Source organism: Mustelus asterias, chromosome 15 (genome assembly GCF_964213995.1).
Source record: "Mustelus asterias chromosome 15, sMusAst1.hap1.1, whole genome shotgun sequence".
Lineage (NCBI taxonomy): Eukaryota > Metazoa > Chordata > Chondrichthyes > Carcharhiniformes > Triakidae > Mustelus > Mustelus asterias.
Window position 1 is genome coordinate 13,838,774 of NC_135815.1, and position 17,388 is coordinate 13,856,161.

Here is a 17,388-nt window from a genome sequence, read left to right on the forward strand (position 1 = left end):
GAAGCTGTTCAGTTTTGTCTATTGGCTCCTCAGCCGCTATTGTAGCAAAGTGTCTACACTCCAACCAATGCTGTGCTCTGTTTCTTGAAGGGCTGTAACTTGTCTCCTACATTACAAGAGTGATTACATTTGAGTACGTTGACTATAAAGCATTTTGGGATTTGCTGAGGTTGTGAAATATGACATATAAATGCAAGTTCGTTCTTTTCCTTAATTATTTATCAAATAAAAGTACATCAAAATAGGGATGAAATGTGTGGCTTTAAAATTGGCACCGTGTTACCTCTCTAACTTTCTGACTGCCTTATTTGAACTACATGCAACATTGACTTGTTGCAATGCTACAAAAAATTGACGTGTGTGTATATGTAGAGAAATATCAAATATGTCTGCATCATTTTCCACATTTGTAATGGAATGACCTATGCAAACTCAACTCTTGTTCATGATGCCGTTGCCATAACTTTATTTTTAGTTTTACTATTTTAAAGCGTGAGGATAGGGTTATGGGTTATGACTTGTAAATTGAAACTAAATTGCATCCATGTTCCCTGGTCATCCTTCCCTTGAAGACCGCCCTTGAATTTGACAATGTCATAGGAAATTGACTGGTATATATTAGAAGCAGAAAAGCGTGCAAAGGTCATGACTTGAGTTAACCTTGTAACTTATCTCCAAATTCAATTGTTCCAAATTATCCATTATTATACATTGCCTCCTGTTTTGAGTGTTTACCTTAATAGTTAAGAGTAGATGTAGAATATTTTCTAAACCAGGAATATATCATTTGCGTTCCTCATTCATTAGATGTCAATACTGGTCTTCAATTCCTGAATTCTTGCTAATTGGCTATGAGATCTCTAAAATATTCACCATGAGATCTCTAAAGATTGTTTTCAAGACTTTCTGCAAAAGATGTTAATTGAAAACTACAGTTCAATAAATTTGTTTTAGACCCTTTTATTTGGAATACCTTCATGCATTTCTGGGCATATATGTGCAAAAGACTAATTGTTACATAAAATGGGTTAAGTATTCCTATGTTCATTATTTCTGTTGACATCTTAATACTTTCGGTTTATATTAATCCAGTAATCTTCAATGCAATACAGCTATTTGTCCAACTGTTTTCAAATGATTTAATTGATGCATCAGAGCAGTTTTTGCTGTTTTTCAGCTTTATATATCCATTACATTGGGGTGCAGGATGCTATGTGGTTGAGAGAAATGATAGTAAACTAGGCCTGGGTAGCATCAGCGTAGATATGGGATCTGACATGTCTTTGTTGCTGAGAGGCAGCATATAGATCAGAAATGGGAGGATTCAAGAGAGAATGTGTGGATGAGTCACAGCCACTTTCAAGCTTGGATATATGTGTAGGAGCCTCTAGTGGCAGCTGAAGAATACTTCATTAACTTTATCTACAATCAGGTGGATAGTGCCTGCAATGTAATTTACAATAGAGAATAAATATTAGCTTAACTTATCGCAGCTGGTGGTAACAATGCATCACTATTAATGTTAAACATTTAATAATCTTGGAAATAATCTACCAGGTCATTCCCTTAACTCTTCTGTTAATGAAAAGCTCCGACTTCTCAAGTCTATTTTGATAATGTGATCCGTAATCCCTGTTGTAAACTCCCACTGCACTATTTCCCTTGATCCTTTAATGTGGTAACCAAAACAGTATTCCAACTTGAGCTGGCTCATGGGTGTGTAAAAGCGGTAATCTGAAATGTGTTTCATTGACTTCACCCCTTCTCAATGTCCTAGGGCCCAAACACATCGTCCAGGTGAAAGTGATTTACTTGTACTACTTTCAACTTATTGTACTGTGTTTGCTGCTTATAATGCAGTCTTCTCCACAATGAGGAAATCAAATGCAGATTGGGTGACTGCCTTGTGAAATGCCTCCATTCACTTACCAGTTCCTTACAGCCCAGAAAGCGTCTTTTTAACCCCACTTTTCTTTCTGCCCTCCAAATATCAACATCTCCATGCAGCTGCATTCCCCTTAATGCCATCAAATGCATTTGAAAATCCATAAAACCATCTCCATTGCAGTTCCTTCATCTGCTAATTCTGTAATTTGTCAAGCATGCCTTTCAGGTTCCGAGTAGCTTGTTTCTCTCCAAGTACTTTGATCGCTTCATCCCGCATTACTCGGGTAGTTTACCAAAGAAATGCTAACTGCTATAATGGTACAGCTGATCCTGGTCTCCTTTGAAAGTGGGTGTCACATTTGCCATTCATCAATTATTTGACACAATAGCCAAAAGTTATGATTGTGTAACGAAAATGAGGTGATGAATGCTACCTGCATTACTACGATTTCTGTATGCAAATTAGATCACACTAGTGGAAAGAGTTATTATTTTTACAGAAATGCCACTTTCTTATTTATCCAGATACAAGAAAATAATTTGGGAAATGTCTGCATGTAAAATAGGGAAATGGGAATAACATTTTATTGAGTCTTGATAATGTGAAAAGGTAAAATAAAAAGTGCAAAAATATTCTATATCAGAGTGCAACATTCTACATCGGGTTATAAACAAGAATGAAGGTTACTCATTTCGAGAGCTTGTAGGAAAATATATTTTAACGTAAACATCAAAATAGTTATCACCTTTTGCATACATTTTGAATTGATGCATCTCAAAGTTCACAGCTGGCTTTCAATTGAGATAAATATATGAAATAATTTATACAGGTATTGTTTTATATAAATATCTTTTCAGTACAGAAACAAAATACTGAAGAAGGCTGATATCAAGTTGTCTGTGAAATTCAGGTTAAATGTCACAACTGGTAAACGTTATAAAAGGCTCGTGTGTGCACAGGCTGTCATTTTTGAAACCGAATATTGCTGCTTATATTTGCTGCTATGGACTCTGCAAAATCTACTTTTAAACTGGATCATTGACTATTATAAAGTGATATGAGGCAGAAGCAAAGAAACATTTTTATAAAATCATGTGTATCACTTCAAGCAACACCACTAGGTGAGACTGAGCAAGATGAGAACATGTTTCTCTTCAACTTAAGTCAAGCACTTGGACCACTTACAATAGTGATTCTCATGTACAAACAGAAGTTGTAATCTAATAATGTTGAAGAGCAAACTAAACCTCACCATGATAGCAGTACACATGTATGAGATGGCCACGCTTAACCTTTTTATAATCACAGTATACCTGTATTTAGTCATATGATATCAAAAATATGTACAAAACTAATCAATTAAAATGATTTTTTATGTTGTTCCAGGCTGGCATCCAGTTGATCATTTGTTGGTTCGCTGCTCTTACGACATAACAGGAGGCTGAAAAGGGAGGCAGAAAATGGATATTTTAGGTCTAATTTTCAGCAAATAGGCCTTTATTAATTGCAACATTTCTCACATCTGCTAGATTCTTAGAATTTCACCAGTGGTTAGAATAGCTGCTGCAGTAAACAACTGCTTCACAAAAACCTCTCATTTTAGTCTCTTGCAAACCACCCTCTGAGTGTGTCATGCTAGTAATTTTCATCCTCACTTGAATAAATCTGTAGCGCATAAGTAACCTTTGCATTTGAAAATGAGTTTCAGTAGAAAAGTGAATGACTGTGTTATTCGAAGTAGTGAAGTCACAGAGTGACAGAAGTTCATTTTAGCCACATTTTGTTGAACTTCCTGTTTCTAGGAAAGAAGAAACAAGCTTCATACCAAATGTTGTTTACTGTGACCAGTTTGGTTCACATCAGATTGTGCAGCTGTGCAAAACAGGAAGTGGACTCTGCTCGATAGGGCGTATAACGTGAGAAAACCATTCAATTCCATCCACTTTGTTAAATTGTGCCAGGCCATTTTATTTAAGAAAATAGTCTAGCAACGCATTTAGGTAAAGTGTACATTATTTTTAATTCAATAGAATATCCTGGAAAACAAAAACATCAAATGTAGTTTGAAAAGACCAAACAAAGAAGAAAAAGTATTGATATGCCTAGAGAACAGTAGTAAATGAGTGGATCAACTAGCAGTTAGGAAGATGGTAGGGCTACAGGCTTCATATAAATATTTTCACTAGGGCAGCTCCAAGTCCCAATTTCCGCCACTGAGGGTCATGCAATTAACCTCATTATACCCATGGGTTAATCAGGATTCCAGCTTTTGATCAATATGCAGTGATCCTTAATGGAAAGTGCATGTCTGCACTTTAGGTGAAATGTCAGATAGCCCAGGTGGAACTGTACAAATGTAACGAGGAATAGTTTTGGTCCAGCTGCCATTCTAACAACTAAAATTGATATTCACTTTTTGACTTTGTATACCCATATATATTTTGCAAAGTGATCATGATGATATTGTAGTCTGTAACACAACTATATGTTAAAGATGTATTAAAAATGCAGTTAATACATTTTTTAATTCATGGGATGTAGGTGTCGCTGGCTATGCCAGCATTTGTTGCCCATCCCTCATTGCCCTTGAGAAGGTGGTAGTGCGTACTCTTGGTGTAGTTACACAGGGAGTTCTAGGATTTTGAACCAGTGGAGAGTGAAGGAGTGATTCTATAGTTCCAAGGTAGAATGGTACCTGGTTTGGAGGGAAACTTTCATATGCTGGTTTCCCTTGGGGAAAGGTTGTCCTTCTAGGTGGTAGGCATTGGAAGATGCTATCAAAGGAGCCATGGTAATTTGCTGCTGTACATTTTGTATATAGCACACACTGCTGCCACTGTGCATTGGTGGTGGAAGAATTAATGTTTTAAGTCAGTAGATGGGGTACTGATCAAGTGGACCGATTTGTCCTGACTGCTGTCAAGCTTCTTGAGCGTTGTTGCAGCCGCACTCATCCAGGCAAGAGGAGAGTATTCCATCACACTCCTGACTTGTGCCTTGTTGATGGTTGACGTGCTTTGGGGAGTCAGAAGGTGAATTACTCACCGCAGAATTCCCAATCTCCAACTTCTGGTAGTCACACTTTTTATATGGCTAGTCCAGTTCAGTTTCCGGTCAACAGTAACCCCTGCCAGGATTTTAATAATGGGGGATTCAACAATTGTAATGCCATTCAATATCAGGGGGAGATGGTTAGATCCTCTCTGAATTCCATAATCTATATGTTAAAAACCTAAGAATTATCAGTGTTACAGAAAGTAGTAATTTCATTATTTTCATTAATCAACCCATTGATTCTGTGACATCAGTCACCTCAGTTTCTATTAAATTAAATTGCTACCTGTATTTTGCAATAATGCACTGAGAAAGCTCTCACAACTAAATGACTCATTCTGCATCAATTTAGCAAAAAATCAAATTATATATAAAATATATATAAACAGATCTATATATTTGTATCAGACATAACCCATTTACTTTAAGAATTGTAGCTACATACTGCATAAATACTCCAGACCAGTGATAGGTAATCTAAGCTAGTGAGGGGCTGCATGAGTGGCCTTTGTTCATCTCAGTGGGTCAAAGATTGAAATTGGGCATGTTCACTAACCATGACTCCATGAATTAGATTAAATACATTTAACACACACTGAACAATTTCAAAAGTTAGGGAAAATATAGTAATAGAACTATCATCTTCAAATGGTAAAAACAAAAGAAATGTTTATTCTTTGTATGCGGAGGGAACACGGCTCTCGCAGTCAATGTGTGTAATCAGCATGCATCTTTCTTCACTTGATCCTTGTTTTACGTGCATTTCACTTTAGCCAAAATGATAGGAGAAAAATTACATGGACAGAAATCAGCAGAATGTGTTAACCCTGCGTGTGGACCACTGTCAACAAAATGTCTTGCGGGCCTCTGGTTGCAGGTTGCCCACCACTGCTTTAGATAACTTTACAACACGTGTTCTTCATTGCTGTCTAACAGGTAAGTATTGCACCGTATCTGCTTTGAAAGAGCAATGAAGCGATGCAAAAAAAATACTTGATGGAATGTATGAGTCAGCTTATTGATTCTGTGAAGTTGACTTCCTCTGTTACACCACCTTGAAAGCTTGGTGATATCTCAATCTGAAAGCCAAGCAATGGCCACATAGCTAGTTTGCATCTGCAGGTATATAAAAATTCTACAGTTATATCTGATCTATATGGAAATGAACAAAGTGAAGATGTCAGTAAAAGCTAACTTATCTGCAAGAATCAGGAAAAATATGCTTACATTTTTACTGTAGAGGGGTACAACTTATTTATGTCTATTGAAGAAGTGTTATAGCCCTATTTAACAGGCTGCAGATAGGATAGAGTATCTTTTCCATCTGTTGGCTTGATCCCAATTGGCATTGGAATATCCGGCGGGGAACCCTTTTTTTTTTTGCAGGCCCACCACTTGATTCACAAAGCATACAATCTTTCAATCAGCCCAAGGTTCTCTTACAGAAATTGTGCAAGAGCTTAACTTAAATATTATAATCAATTAGTGTTAATAAAGCACAGCTGACTTGGATCATGCCATACAATTTGTTTGGCCAAATGTTGTGGATGAAAAGGAAAGCTACATGTGATAGAGTTCTTAAAGGGCTAGATGGAATATTTTCATTTTTCCCAGTGCCCTTTTAGTGCTCTTTTTAAATTATCTTGACATTTATTTAATTCCTTGTTTGTATCCCTTGCACAGTAAGGAATGTTTACATTGAGACTAAAAGCAAAATATCCAAAATCACCAGAAAGCTAATTGAAATATTTACGGGATTAGAACACAGCTTGAAATTTTAAAAACACACAAATACACTTGTCTGAGTGACAAGGCATCCAAGTACAAATTTTAGAGCCCAAAGTTGTCACTAAGTTGGCTTGTTTCAAATGTAAGGTTGAAATTATACAGGTTGAAAGAAGACATGTCAGTAAGAGTAGCAGGTACCATGGGCAGACTGCCCGCACTCACTAATATGCTACCAATTACTTCTGTGTCTTAGCAGACACATGCCAGTGAATGAACAACCATCTCAGCAAGCTATGGGTCAGCAGGGAATCTCTTATGGACTGTACCTTCTGCAAAAGAACTTGTAGCCAACTTGAGGGCCAGCAATAGAAAGATTTACCACCACTCTCAGCTTCTCTACCTATGGTCTCTTTTCAGATTAGGGGTGAGGGATCATTTGTTTCTCGTGCCTATAATCAAACATGTGACTGATACAACAGTCAAAACAGAACCAGCAGTTCAATCACCTTGCCAACTGAATACCAATAATAGAATGTCTTTGTCATTGCTCAGTTGTGCTTTTCGAATTATACATGGCACTGATGTGGTACACAGTAAGAAGTCTCACAACACCAGGTTAAAGTCCAACAGGTTTATTTGGTAGCAAATACCAAAGATGTGGTAGGCAGGCATTGGGTTCTAGGGGCATCCAAGGAAGACAGCAGCCATGTAGATTTCCACTCCTGACCTGGTAGGTAGTGAGAAAACTGCGGGCCTCTTTTGAGGCCCTGTAATTGGAATTAGATATTTAAATGTAGATTAATGGAAGGTGAGTCTAGTGTCAGCATTCGGGGTAATTCCAGTTTCAATAACAGTTAAAGTTGCAGTTGGATTTTAGGATCTAGCTGCCTGTACCAGCCCTGTCTCTTGCTATTCTCTTGCTGAGCTGTTTACTTTGAAAAAATATTAATGTTCCTGTTCTACCTCTGCCTCCATCACTTGCTTCTGTGACTCATTTTTAAATTTGAAGCATGTTATGGAGAAGCAAAATAATTGGGGAAATTACAAGTGAGACTGAAATAAAAATGCTGGAAATACTTAATTCTGAGATTCAGTGACCTGAAACATTAACTCTTTCTTTCTACAGATGCTGCCTGACCTATGTATTTTTCAGATTTCCAGCATCTGCAGTATTTTGCTTTTGTTGCAAATAGGCGTGAAGTGGGGCAGATGGAGACTGAGGTGCACAGAAACAAAAGGCCAGAGGAAACAGAAGGATGGAGAAGCTGGGTGAAGATGAGATTCTGCAAGATAAATAGGACATGGCATGCATGCTAGAGTTTTGGACAATTGAGTTTAATGATGAGGAAGAAGAGGTGAGTGCAGAAGTTGATACTTCAATGGAGAATAATTTAAGAGATGGTGGAATTTAAATAGGGAAATTAAACATTATATAAACCAGTGATAGGCAGCCTAGGCTAGTGAGTGGGCCACAAGTGGCCCTCCTCCATCTTGGTGGGCCGCAAGATTGAAATTGGGCTTGTTCGCTAACCCCATGAATGATTAAATACATTTAATACATGCCAATTTCATAATGAGTTATAGAAAATGCTTAATCATTAATATATTGATAGAACTGTCATCAACTTCAAATAGTAAAAGCGAAATAAATATTTACACTTTGTGCGAGTCATACACTCCCTTCCAATGTGTGCAATTAGCACGCACCTCACTTCACTTGTCCTTGTTGTAATTGGACCACTTCAGCCATACTAGTAGGAAAAAAAAACTAAACGGATGGAAATCAGCGGAATGTGGCAACCCTGCGCAGGGCAATGTTCAGCAAAATGTGTCATGGGTCCCATGTGGCCTCTGGGATGCAGGTTGTCCACCACTGCTATAAACAGATTATGGAGGATATTTTGCTATGGCTGTATTCACAGAAGATATTGTTAGAGACTTTGGTCAGCTTAGTGGAGGAACCAGTGCAGAAACTGGACTTGAATTTGAATGGCGTTTGAACAGGAAGTTGAGCACAAACCTAGGATTTTCACAGTAACTTCATTGCAGTGTTAATGTAAGCCTACATGTGACACTAGGAACCATATCTAATCCAGCATTTAGATATGGGGTTTTAGTTGAAGAGAATTTCTTTAAATCATCATGGGATGTGGGCATTTGATGCCCATGCCCTGAACTGAGTGGCTTGCAAGGCCATTTCAGAGGGCAGTTAAAAGTCAACTGCACTGTTGTGGATCTGGAGTTGCATGTAGACCAGACCAGGTAAGAACAGCAGATTTCCTTCTCTAAAGGATATTAGTGAATGGGATGGCTTTCTACAACAGTCTACAGTGGTTTTATGGTCATCATTAAACTTTTAATTCCACCATCTGCTGGTGGGATTTGAATCCACATTCCCAGTGCATTAGATTGGGTGTTTAGATTATTGGTCCAGCAAAAATACCACTATGTCACTGCCTCCCTAGGGCTAAGGTAGTACATGGGAATAGTGCCCCTATAATCTATAGTATTGAGGCTCTTTAGTTGGTTCTTTCTAACTTCTATAGAGACAGAGAACACACTGTACTCTAAATAATATTTTAAACTGTTCTTTCAGTTCTATAGGATTAATTTATTTGGGGGCCACTCTTTCTAAGCATATGGTTGTGTGGACAACCACCACAACTTACATTTTACAGCACCATGGCACTTTTAAGTAGAAAACATGTTGAGGTACTTCAGAATTTGGAGTTAGAGATGATTGAAGACATCAGAAATGTCGGTTTCAAAAAGATTTGTAGCAGGAGCTTGGGGCACTCGGATGGTACATTATTATCTAATGGCTGTTTCCCTTTTAAGAAGTTAGCAAAGAATGAGAAGGCATAATCATTGCCGAGGCCACACCCTTCTAGATCATCCTTCTCTGGGGGTGAAGAGTCTTCCTTTGGATTACAGATAGCAACATCTCAGTTGGATAACAATTTAGTGGGCTCTGTGTCTTGAAGGAGCATCACCTGGTATGTTGAAGTAAGCAAAATGGCAGTGCTGACACTCAAATTGCTGTCACAGCATTCAATTTTTTTTTCCTACCAGCTGAAACAAATGCCCCTTTAAAGGGCACTGATAGATAATAAATGTGCTATGAGGAGATTTGGGCTGGTTTTCAACAGTTGCAGTTCTGACTGACGATTTTGATGCAATTTCATTGGGAAAAATCAATCCATGAATATCATCAGGAATCTGTTGATTGGAAGCAGGAACTTGTGTCCGATTGGAGAGAGGAGTGACAGATGATTCAGATGTCATGTTCAACACAACTTTTACAGTGAAGAATATTCTGGTAAAGGTCTTCATATAATCTCTCTCAACATTATTATCCTATGTAGTGGATGTATGGACAAAAGTAAGAATTTCTTGACTGCAAGAACAAGCTTTTTAAGGAGAAAGGACTTTACGTTTAATGCACAAAATATTACGTGAATGTTAAGTACAAAGTAAAAGTAGAAAATTAACCTGTCATCTCTTGTGTGGATGTTCGCTGACTTGCTGTGTATTTCGGGTTTCATTTCAAAGTTTGGATTCCTTTTGAATAGATGAGAAAGAAATGAAGGAAAGAAAGGAAAGAAAGTCACATTTACTTCTCATTCTGTGAAATAGATACTGTCACAGTCAGTTTTAGTTAGTATCGGATCAGACATTGAGTATAGAGTACAGACAGAAGAGTTAATGTTGTCGTTTGACACACAATCTGCCATTTATTTTTCTATTAACTTTAAAACCAAAATTTAATTTGGTTTTCCATTTTTGGCCACCTTTCTGATATTTAAATCTGATTTTTTTTCCACTGTTTGACCAGAAACCTGAGGTAGGAGCCACAGCACGTCTGTACCTAACCTGTGTTGTTATTGACTTCCTAACAGGAACACAAAAATCGATATTCACACTAACGTTGTGACCCTCACCGGTCAGTCTCACAAAAATGACACTAAATCTCAAAGCAGCTTTTATACTACAATCTACTCCAGATTTTTAAAAACTTGAATTAAACCCTAAAACGAGTTAATTATCCAATAATTTAAATTAAACTATTTCAAATGAGAGTAGACTGCATGCATACATTTGCAATTGAGAGAGATGAGATGGCACTCAGAGCCTGACCTCTCAAACGTGCGACTATCAAAACATCAAGTAGGCAGAGGGTAAACATGCTGTAAAATTAAGTGCAGATATAATATTTGTTTGGCACTTGTATCAGCCAGGCAGACAGAAGGATCTAGTTTGGCACTAAGAATGGTTGGTCTAATGACAGCTGCCTTATTTGCACTGACACTAAATATCACTATGAAAAGGGCACTGATTATCCCTCTCTGAAACTAAAGCTGATATTTTACACAGAATGGGGGTGCACTGCTGTTCCTTCAAGATATTGATCTATAGGTTACCAGGTTTGAAGGAATAGTTGAAGGAACATACCTTCACAATAATAGTTCTCAGCTAAGTTTATGACAAACCAGAAACCATCATATCCCAATGACTGCTGGGTAAAGATTTTAAAATATGCTTTTGTCCTTTTTATATTTAATTCTTGGTTATCAAATTATCTATTTTTATTCTTTCATTGATATGCGCATTGCTGGCAAGGCCAGGATTTGCCCATCCCAAATTGCCCTTGAACTGAGTCGCTTGCTAGGCCATTTCCGAAGGCAGTTGAGTCATCCACAGTCACATATAGACTAGACCAGGTCAGGATGTGGGGGAATTTCCTTCCCTAAAGGACATCAGTGAACAACATGGGTTTTTACAATAATCGACAATGGTTTCATGGTCACCTTACTGAGACTAGCTTTAAATTCCAGATTCAGTAAAATAATTCAAATTCCACCAGCTGTTGTAGTGGAATTTTGCCCCAGGATGTACACCTGACCAGCTGGATTACTAGCTCAGTGACATCGCAACACTACTGTCTCCCCAGTGACAAATACACACTGGTATGAATCCAGAACATTTCAATACTGTTAATGGGATGTTACTTGTACTTGTGATGATACTGTGCCTTTAAGAAATGTATTCATATCATGTTTCTTGTGAGGGGTATGTTTAAAATTCAGCTATGTTTTATACGGTGCTGATTTGTCTAGGCACCAGGCAGCTCATGTTGAGAATGCAGGCTAGTGATTGATTTTTTAGGGTTGTGTTTGATCTGAGTTGATGCATTTTTGTTTATTTGTTTTTCTCCCTGGGGTTTCAGTGTGGGGTTCTGATTAGGTTGATTGACAGTCATGTGCTTATGGGGAGGAGCTAAGCTTACAGGGAAAAGCAAGCAGTTACTGCTGGGTCCTGAAAGAAGCAAGAAGTTGCTCGCTCTCTTTGTGGAGGCTGCTGTTTGGGACCTGCTAGGAGAAATATCTCTCTCTCTCCAGAAGTATTCTGGAGGCTTGAGGACTAGCAGCCCAAGTACAAGCACGCAAGTCTATAAGAGGAATATTGCTTGAAATGGATCTAATAGAGATAGGTTAGCAGTTAGATTGTATCTTGTCATGTTTAAGTATTTGTTGATAAAAGTTAAACTAATCCATTTGTTATAGTTAAACTGTATTTTGAATAAAGTTCGTTTTGATAAAAGCTTCCTAGTGTGTCAATAGAATCACACCGGGAGTGAAACACCTTTCCTGCACACTAATGCCAAAATAGAAAAAAATGTTGGTCTAGTTGAACTTAATAACATCCTTTGGGGTTTATGATCTGTACCTTAACATACTGTACATCAACTCTCTATCCAAACCACTAACCACTGGAGTTCATATGAGTGGCAGATGTTGATTGGGAAAAAACATAATTTGCAGTCCCCCAGTATATAGATGTTGCTCCAAAATAATTAAGCAACTGAGGTCAATAATTAAAGAAATTTAACTTGCATTTTGACCCAAAATTAATTCCGTACTCTGCTTAGTTGCATAATGATGCATGCAGTTTGATAAACCAGAGGGAGGGTGGATCAAGATGAGTCATACTATTCCTCTAACTAAATGTGGAAGAGACATCCAGTTAATTTGAAGGAAGGAGCCTGGTCCTGCAAGGTATTTGCTGCTGCATCAAGGAGCAGGAGACCAGAATCTCCATTTCATCTGACTGGTAGACCAAGGATTCCCCTAGACAGTGCACACCCACCAGAAGCAGCTGTGTCAGATCAGGGTCTGTCTTCTTTCAGATCTCAGGAATCTGCATATTATATATTTTGATGGAAATATGTGGTAATGTCAGTTTTATCTAACAAAAATTAGTTTTCTGTGGCAGATGGAAGCAGTCTGCATCTGTGGTAGGGAGCAAATGCACCACTTCAAAGTAATTTTCTGACCCCTGTTTATGCAGATTGCTTAACATGTATTCCAAATGCCTAGCATCATCTGCATTGTCATTCTGTCGGGAGGGATTGGAATGACATATTGTGGCAGTATTACTTTATTCTACAGAGACTTTAAAAAATAGAACTAGGAACCTGTGCTTTGTGCCTTTGACCTTCACCTTGATTGACAGCTTTGACTGATCGTGAAGAACTTTTTTTCTAGTTTTTCCAGAGTATTTCTACTTTGCCCTGGAGCTAAGGAGTCAGGGCTACTGGAGGACACATGTTTTGTTGAGACTGGTTATACAGTCACAAACAGTTATTTCTGTCAAGACTTGCTGGAGATCTAAGACACGAAGAAGGTTATTTTCCACAAATACTTTATCAATTAAGAACCTCTAAAGTGGTCACAAAGGGTCTTAAGCTGACATGCTGGTTTGAGCCGACGTTTTGTACAAGATTCCATCTTGGTAAAGAATTTGAAGCTTACAGTAGAAATGGCTGCCCAACTGATTGTAATTTAATTTCCTGCTAGCATTAATTAATAAGACTAGATGGCATTTGTGACTAGGACCTGACACAACCCTGTCCAACAGTGACCAACTAATTGGGAATAAACAGGTCATTACATTTTGAGTCTTTTTGAAGCGTTCACTTGCTGTTGGAGTTTGAAGAGGACTTTTGAAGACTTTCTGGAACACTTTGTCAAGACTTCAACACTCTACCTTCTCTGAAGATTTCATCTCGAAAGAGTACCTACTGTGCTACTTAACCTTATTGGACACCTTATGGAGTCAAGAGGAGAAAGGGAATGCCTGGTCATTGGATCTTGCTCACGATCCCCCTTGATCAGCAGGGGGAATGGGAGGAAGTGATGAGGTCAGGCAGAGTCGTGTGATTTCTGGAGACAGTCAGTTTTAGAACCTGGCAATAAAATACTAGGGGTGATTTTAACCCCCCCTCCCCCCCAAAAGAAAATGGGTTAGTGTCAGGTGAAAGATTTATAAAATATATATATATTAAACCTTACCCCAAGCACCTACACCCAGGTTTAAATGAGGCAGGGTGGGAGTGCACAGTCAATCCAGTCCTGGGAAGCTAGTTGGCCATTTTAATATTATAATGAGGTTGGCAGTCTGATATGTAACCTGTCTTATAACTTTTTAACCTAGGCTGCTCTCTTTCCCAGGTTCTGGGAAACGCAGCGAGGACAGCTTCAGGGAAAATGTTAAGTATCCTTACAGCACTGCATGTGAGCCATGAGGAATCAGAGTGCTTCCACCCTGCAAAAGGCTACCTGCTTCCCCGCCACTGGCCATTGTCCCAACCCCATTCACTGATCCTATCACCATTCCCCCCCCGCCCCCCCCAAAAATAAATTAGGGACCCACCTCCCAGTCAATACAGTGCATTATTTTTCTGGTGGCTTGTTTTTTCAATAAAAAGTTTTGAATAATAAAAAGCCTCTCCCTTTGACTTTCCTTCATCTTTATATGGAATTGACTGTGAAAATAAATTAAAGTTTTGCTATCCTGCAACTAAAATGCATCACTAGGAATTGGCTGTGTCTGGTATTATTTGTTTCCTAAAGTAATATATTAATGTAGTATAGATAACAGACGAATCCTACTTTGCCTGTGACATTTCCTGATGATTTCAGGCACTGCACCTTTTCCAACAGGCTCTGTCTCTCCTTTAATAGCTCATTCTGCCTTTGCAGTAGTTCCAACACCTGCTGTGCACTGGCCTGACTGTGCTGGTCCAACTGTTGCAGTCTGCAAAGACAAAACAACCAGAGAGAACACTTAATAAATTTTCTTTGTTGTGTTACAGTGCAAACTGGTCTTTATTCATAGTTTTCATATTTATATTTAATTAATTCAACAATCACAAGCAAAATGGAAGCATTGTGAGCCTTAATATCAAGCAGAAACAAAACTCTTCAATATCAATCACAACCGTTCCTATGGCTACTCCACTGTGACATGGCCTTAGTTCATTTTTCTATCAACGTCACAACATCCCTTTTAATAGTGACCCTTTAAGGGCTATGGCCACACTAAATTTCAGATGCCTCAATGAAGCATGTTACAATCCAAACTCATTGGGTAAAATGCTGTGTGTGACAGTACCTATTCAAAAAGTATATTGACTGCAAGAATCCGGCAAGACTGTTCCAAGTGCACCATGCCACAGGCATATGCATCACTGATTAAAGTGTGCTCAACTCTGCAAATGTCCTTCGATTATCTGTGCATGTGATCCAGACATACCAATCTTTAGAGCTGTTAACTGAATCTGGTAGAATCAAGTATCAAAGAGGCTTTGAACAGGCAAGTATAGAAAGCTCTTCACTGTGACTCCAAAATATCAATATGGGGATGTGTAGCCAATAGCTACAAAGCACATTTGAGTAGGAATGTTTGTAGTTAGAGACTCAATGTTCTTTGATTTCCTTTCAAAAATAGCTACAGTCTCTGAAGGTTCAGATACCTGACCCACTTTCCCCAAAATTCAGCGTCCTCCTTATGTGCATTCCATTCAGGAATCCTCAATTCTGCTCCATTTTTGATTTATGACTAAGCAGATTTTTCTAAATCTTGCATTATTTCTAATATTACTGACAATTTGATTGAAGCTGTTTAACAATAACCTGGATAGCCAGCACCCAGTAAAACACATACATCTGTGCTCCAGGTTTTAACCCTGCGCAGAGTCAGACTATGCAGCCAATCAACTTTATCAGTAAGTACTGCTAACACAGTTTTAGAACTGAAATTAGTTCATTATCAATTTAAATTGGTCAGGTCCCCCTTGTGCATTCATTTAAATATCATCTGATCTTGGTTTTGTTTCAGGCCAACCCATTACACAACTAATTAGTGTACTTTTTTTTTCTGTTTTAGTTCCAGCAAGTCCATCTCCCTACATTTGATAGTTACAAATTGAAACTTAAGACATCCTTTCGGGAGAAATATAACTCTCATTCCTGTCTGGTGTTTATATTAAAATCGGCACAGGAAGGTGCTGATCTCTGGATTAGATAGTTCATTGGCGAAGTTTCTATATCGGGTGTTTTAGAACTCCTACTGTGTCTTGTGGAGAACTAAGGTAGCTCAGTTAATGTATTGGCTTTGTGCACATGTAATGGTAGGAACATTTGGTTTAGTCAACTATTTAGGATATTATCCAAGTAGAATCTGAATGTGGACAATACTTTTTCTTAAACATCCCATTTCTCCTCAATCACTGAAATGGGTAACTTCACTGGGTTGTCCCAGTGACTTTGCTGCTGCATATTCTACTAGCGGGGGATGTTGCTGGATGTATGCTGAACTTCAGTGTAAGCCCCTTTGGCTTCCCATTCCTTCCCTTTTCTGGATATCTCAACTCTTCTTGGTGCTACGACTGGTCCGATGGCCACATGGGTATGCCAAGCTGTCTGAGAATCTGGCCATCTTAAAGTGACACACCTGTCCTCATAGTTTACCCAAAAAGCTTGTTCATTACGAGGCTAATCCTAGAACGTGTGGATGCTTCCAGAAATGAAGACCATTATTTTCATTAGCAGCTCGGCTGTCATCCTCTAAACAAGTGTATGTCTGAACTTGCAATCCCAATTTACCAAAATCACTTACTATTTATTCCTTTCGAAAGAATTCTAATCCAGATGTAGCAGCAAAGAGTGGAATTGCATCCAGGAATAATGCTTTTCCTCCTTATTCATGCTTTCAATGTTCAACACTCTAATTATCGGCAATCCATTTTCCAGTTTCACATCAAGGCACGAATATGTTAGAAAAGTGGTGTTTGTGTTGTTTAATTTAGCTTCACTTGCAGAAAGAGTCATTAGATGGATTTCAGTACAAATTGGTTATTTTGCACAAGCAATCTGTAAGAAATCCTAATTAAAGCATAACATTTCTTGGCAAATTACTTGCACATTTATCAGGACTCAGCTGGCTGAGTTCTGCTATCTGCATGTGTTTCTTTTTGACTATTAAAAGAAAACAAGCACAATCTTTGAGTCTATTATTTATTCAGTGGACTAATCATAGGAGGTGAGTGTACAACTATGCTCAAATTGTCCTTGTCACATTTCAAAGATTTTTAAATGTGACTGCAACCAGTAGACCACTTTTACTGAGGCTCTTCAACACCCACACTCAGAGATTCAAGGTTGTTTGCCAAAGCGACCAATACAATCAGTGAATTTCATCTTGTAAGCATGATTGTATTGGTCGCTTTGGCAAACAACCTTGAATCTCTGAGTGTGGGTGTTGAAGAGCAAAATGCTCCGTCAAGTCATTAGCAGGTTCTCTTTTCCCAACTGGCTAGCCTATGACCCTCATTTTTCAGAAGCTATGCACCTGCTTAACCATTTCTGTTTCTCCAG

General features: G+C 38.4%; 1 protein-coding gene across 6 annotated transcripts in view; it reads right to left on the reverse strand.

The window, feature by feature from the left end:
• Window positions 1–748: 748 nt before the first annotated feature.
• sdccag8 (SHH signaling and ciliogenesis regulator sdccag8) overlaps window positions 749–17,388 on the reverse strand; it is a 317,675-nt gene continuing 301,035 nt past the window's right edge. For 3 of the 6 annotated variants that reach the window (XM_078229527.1, XM_078229522.1, XM_078229529.1), the window contains 3 exons: window positions 14,623–14,767; window positions 10,163–10,231; window positions 953–3,329 (listed from right to left, as the gene is read on the reverse strand). In XM_078229527.1, coding sequence (XP_078085653.1) covers window positions 10,217–10,231; window positions 14,623–14,767 — 160 coding nt within the window. In that variant the 3' untranslated portion in view covers window positions 953–3,329; window positions 10,163–10,216. Of the gene's footprint in view, window positions 3,330–10,162; window positions 10,232–14,622; window positions 14,768–17,388 lie in introns of all 6 variants that reach the window. The other 3 variants (XM_078229526.1, XM_078229528.1, XM_078229523.1) reach the window with 2 other exon arrangements.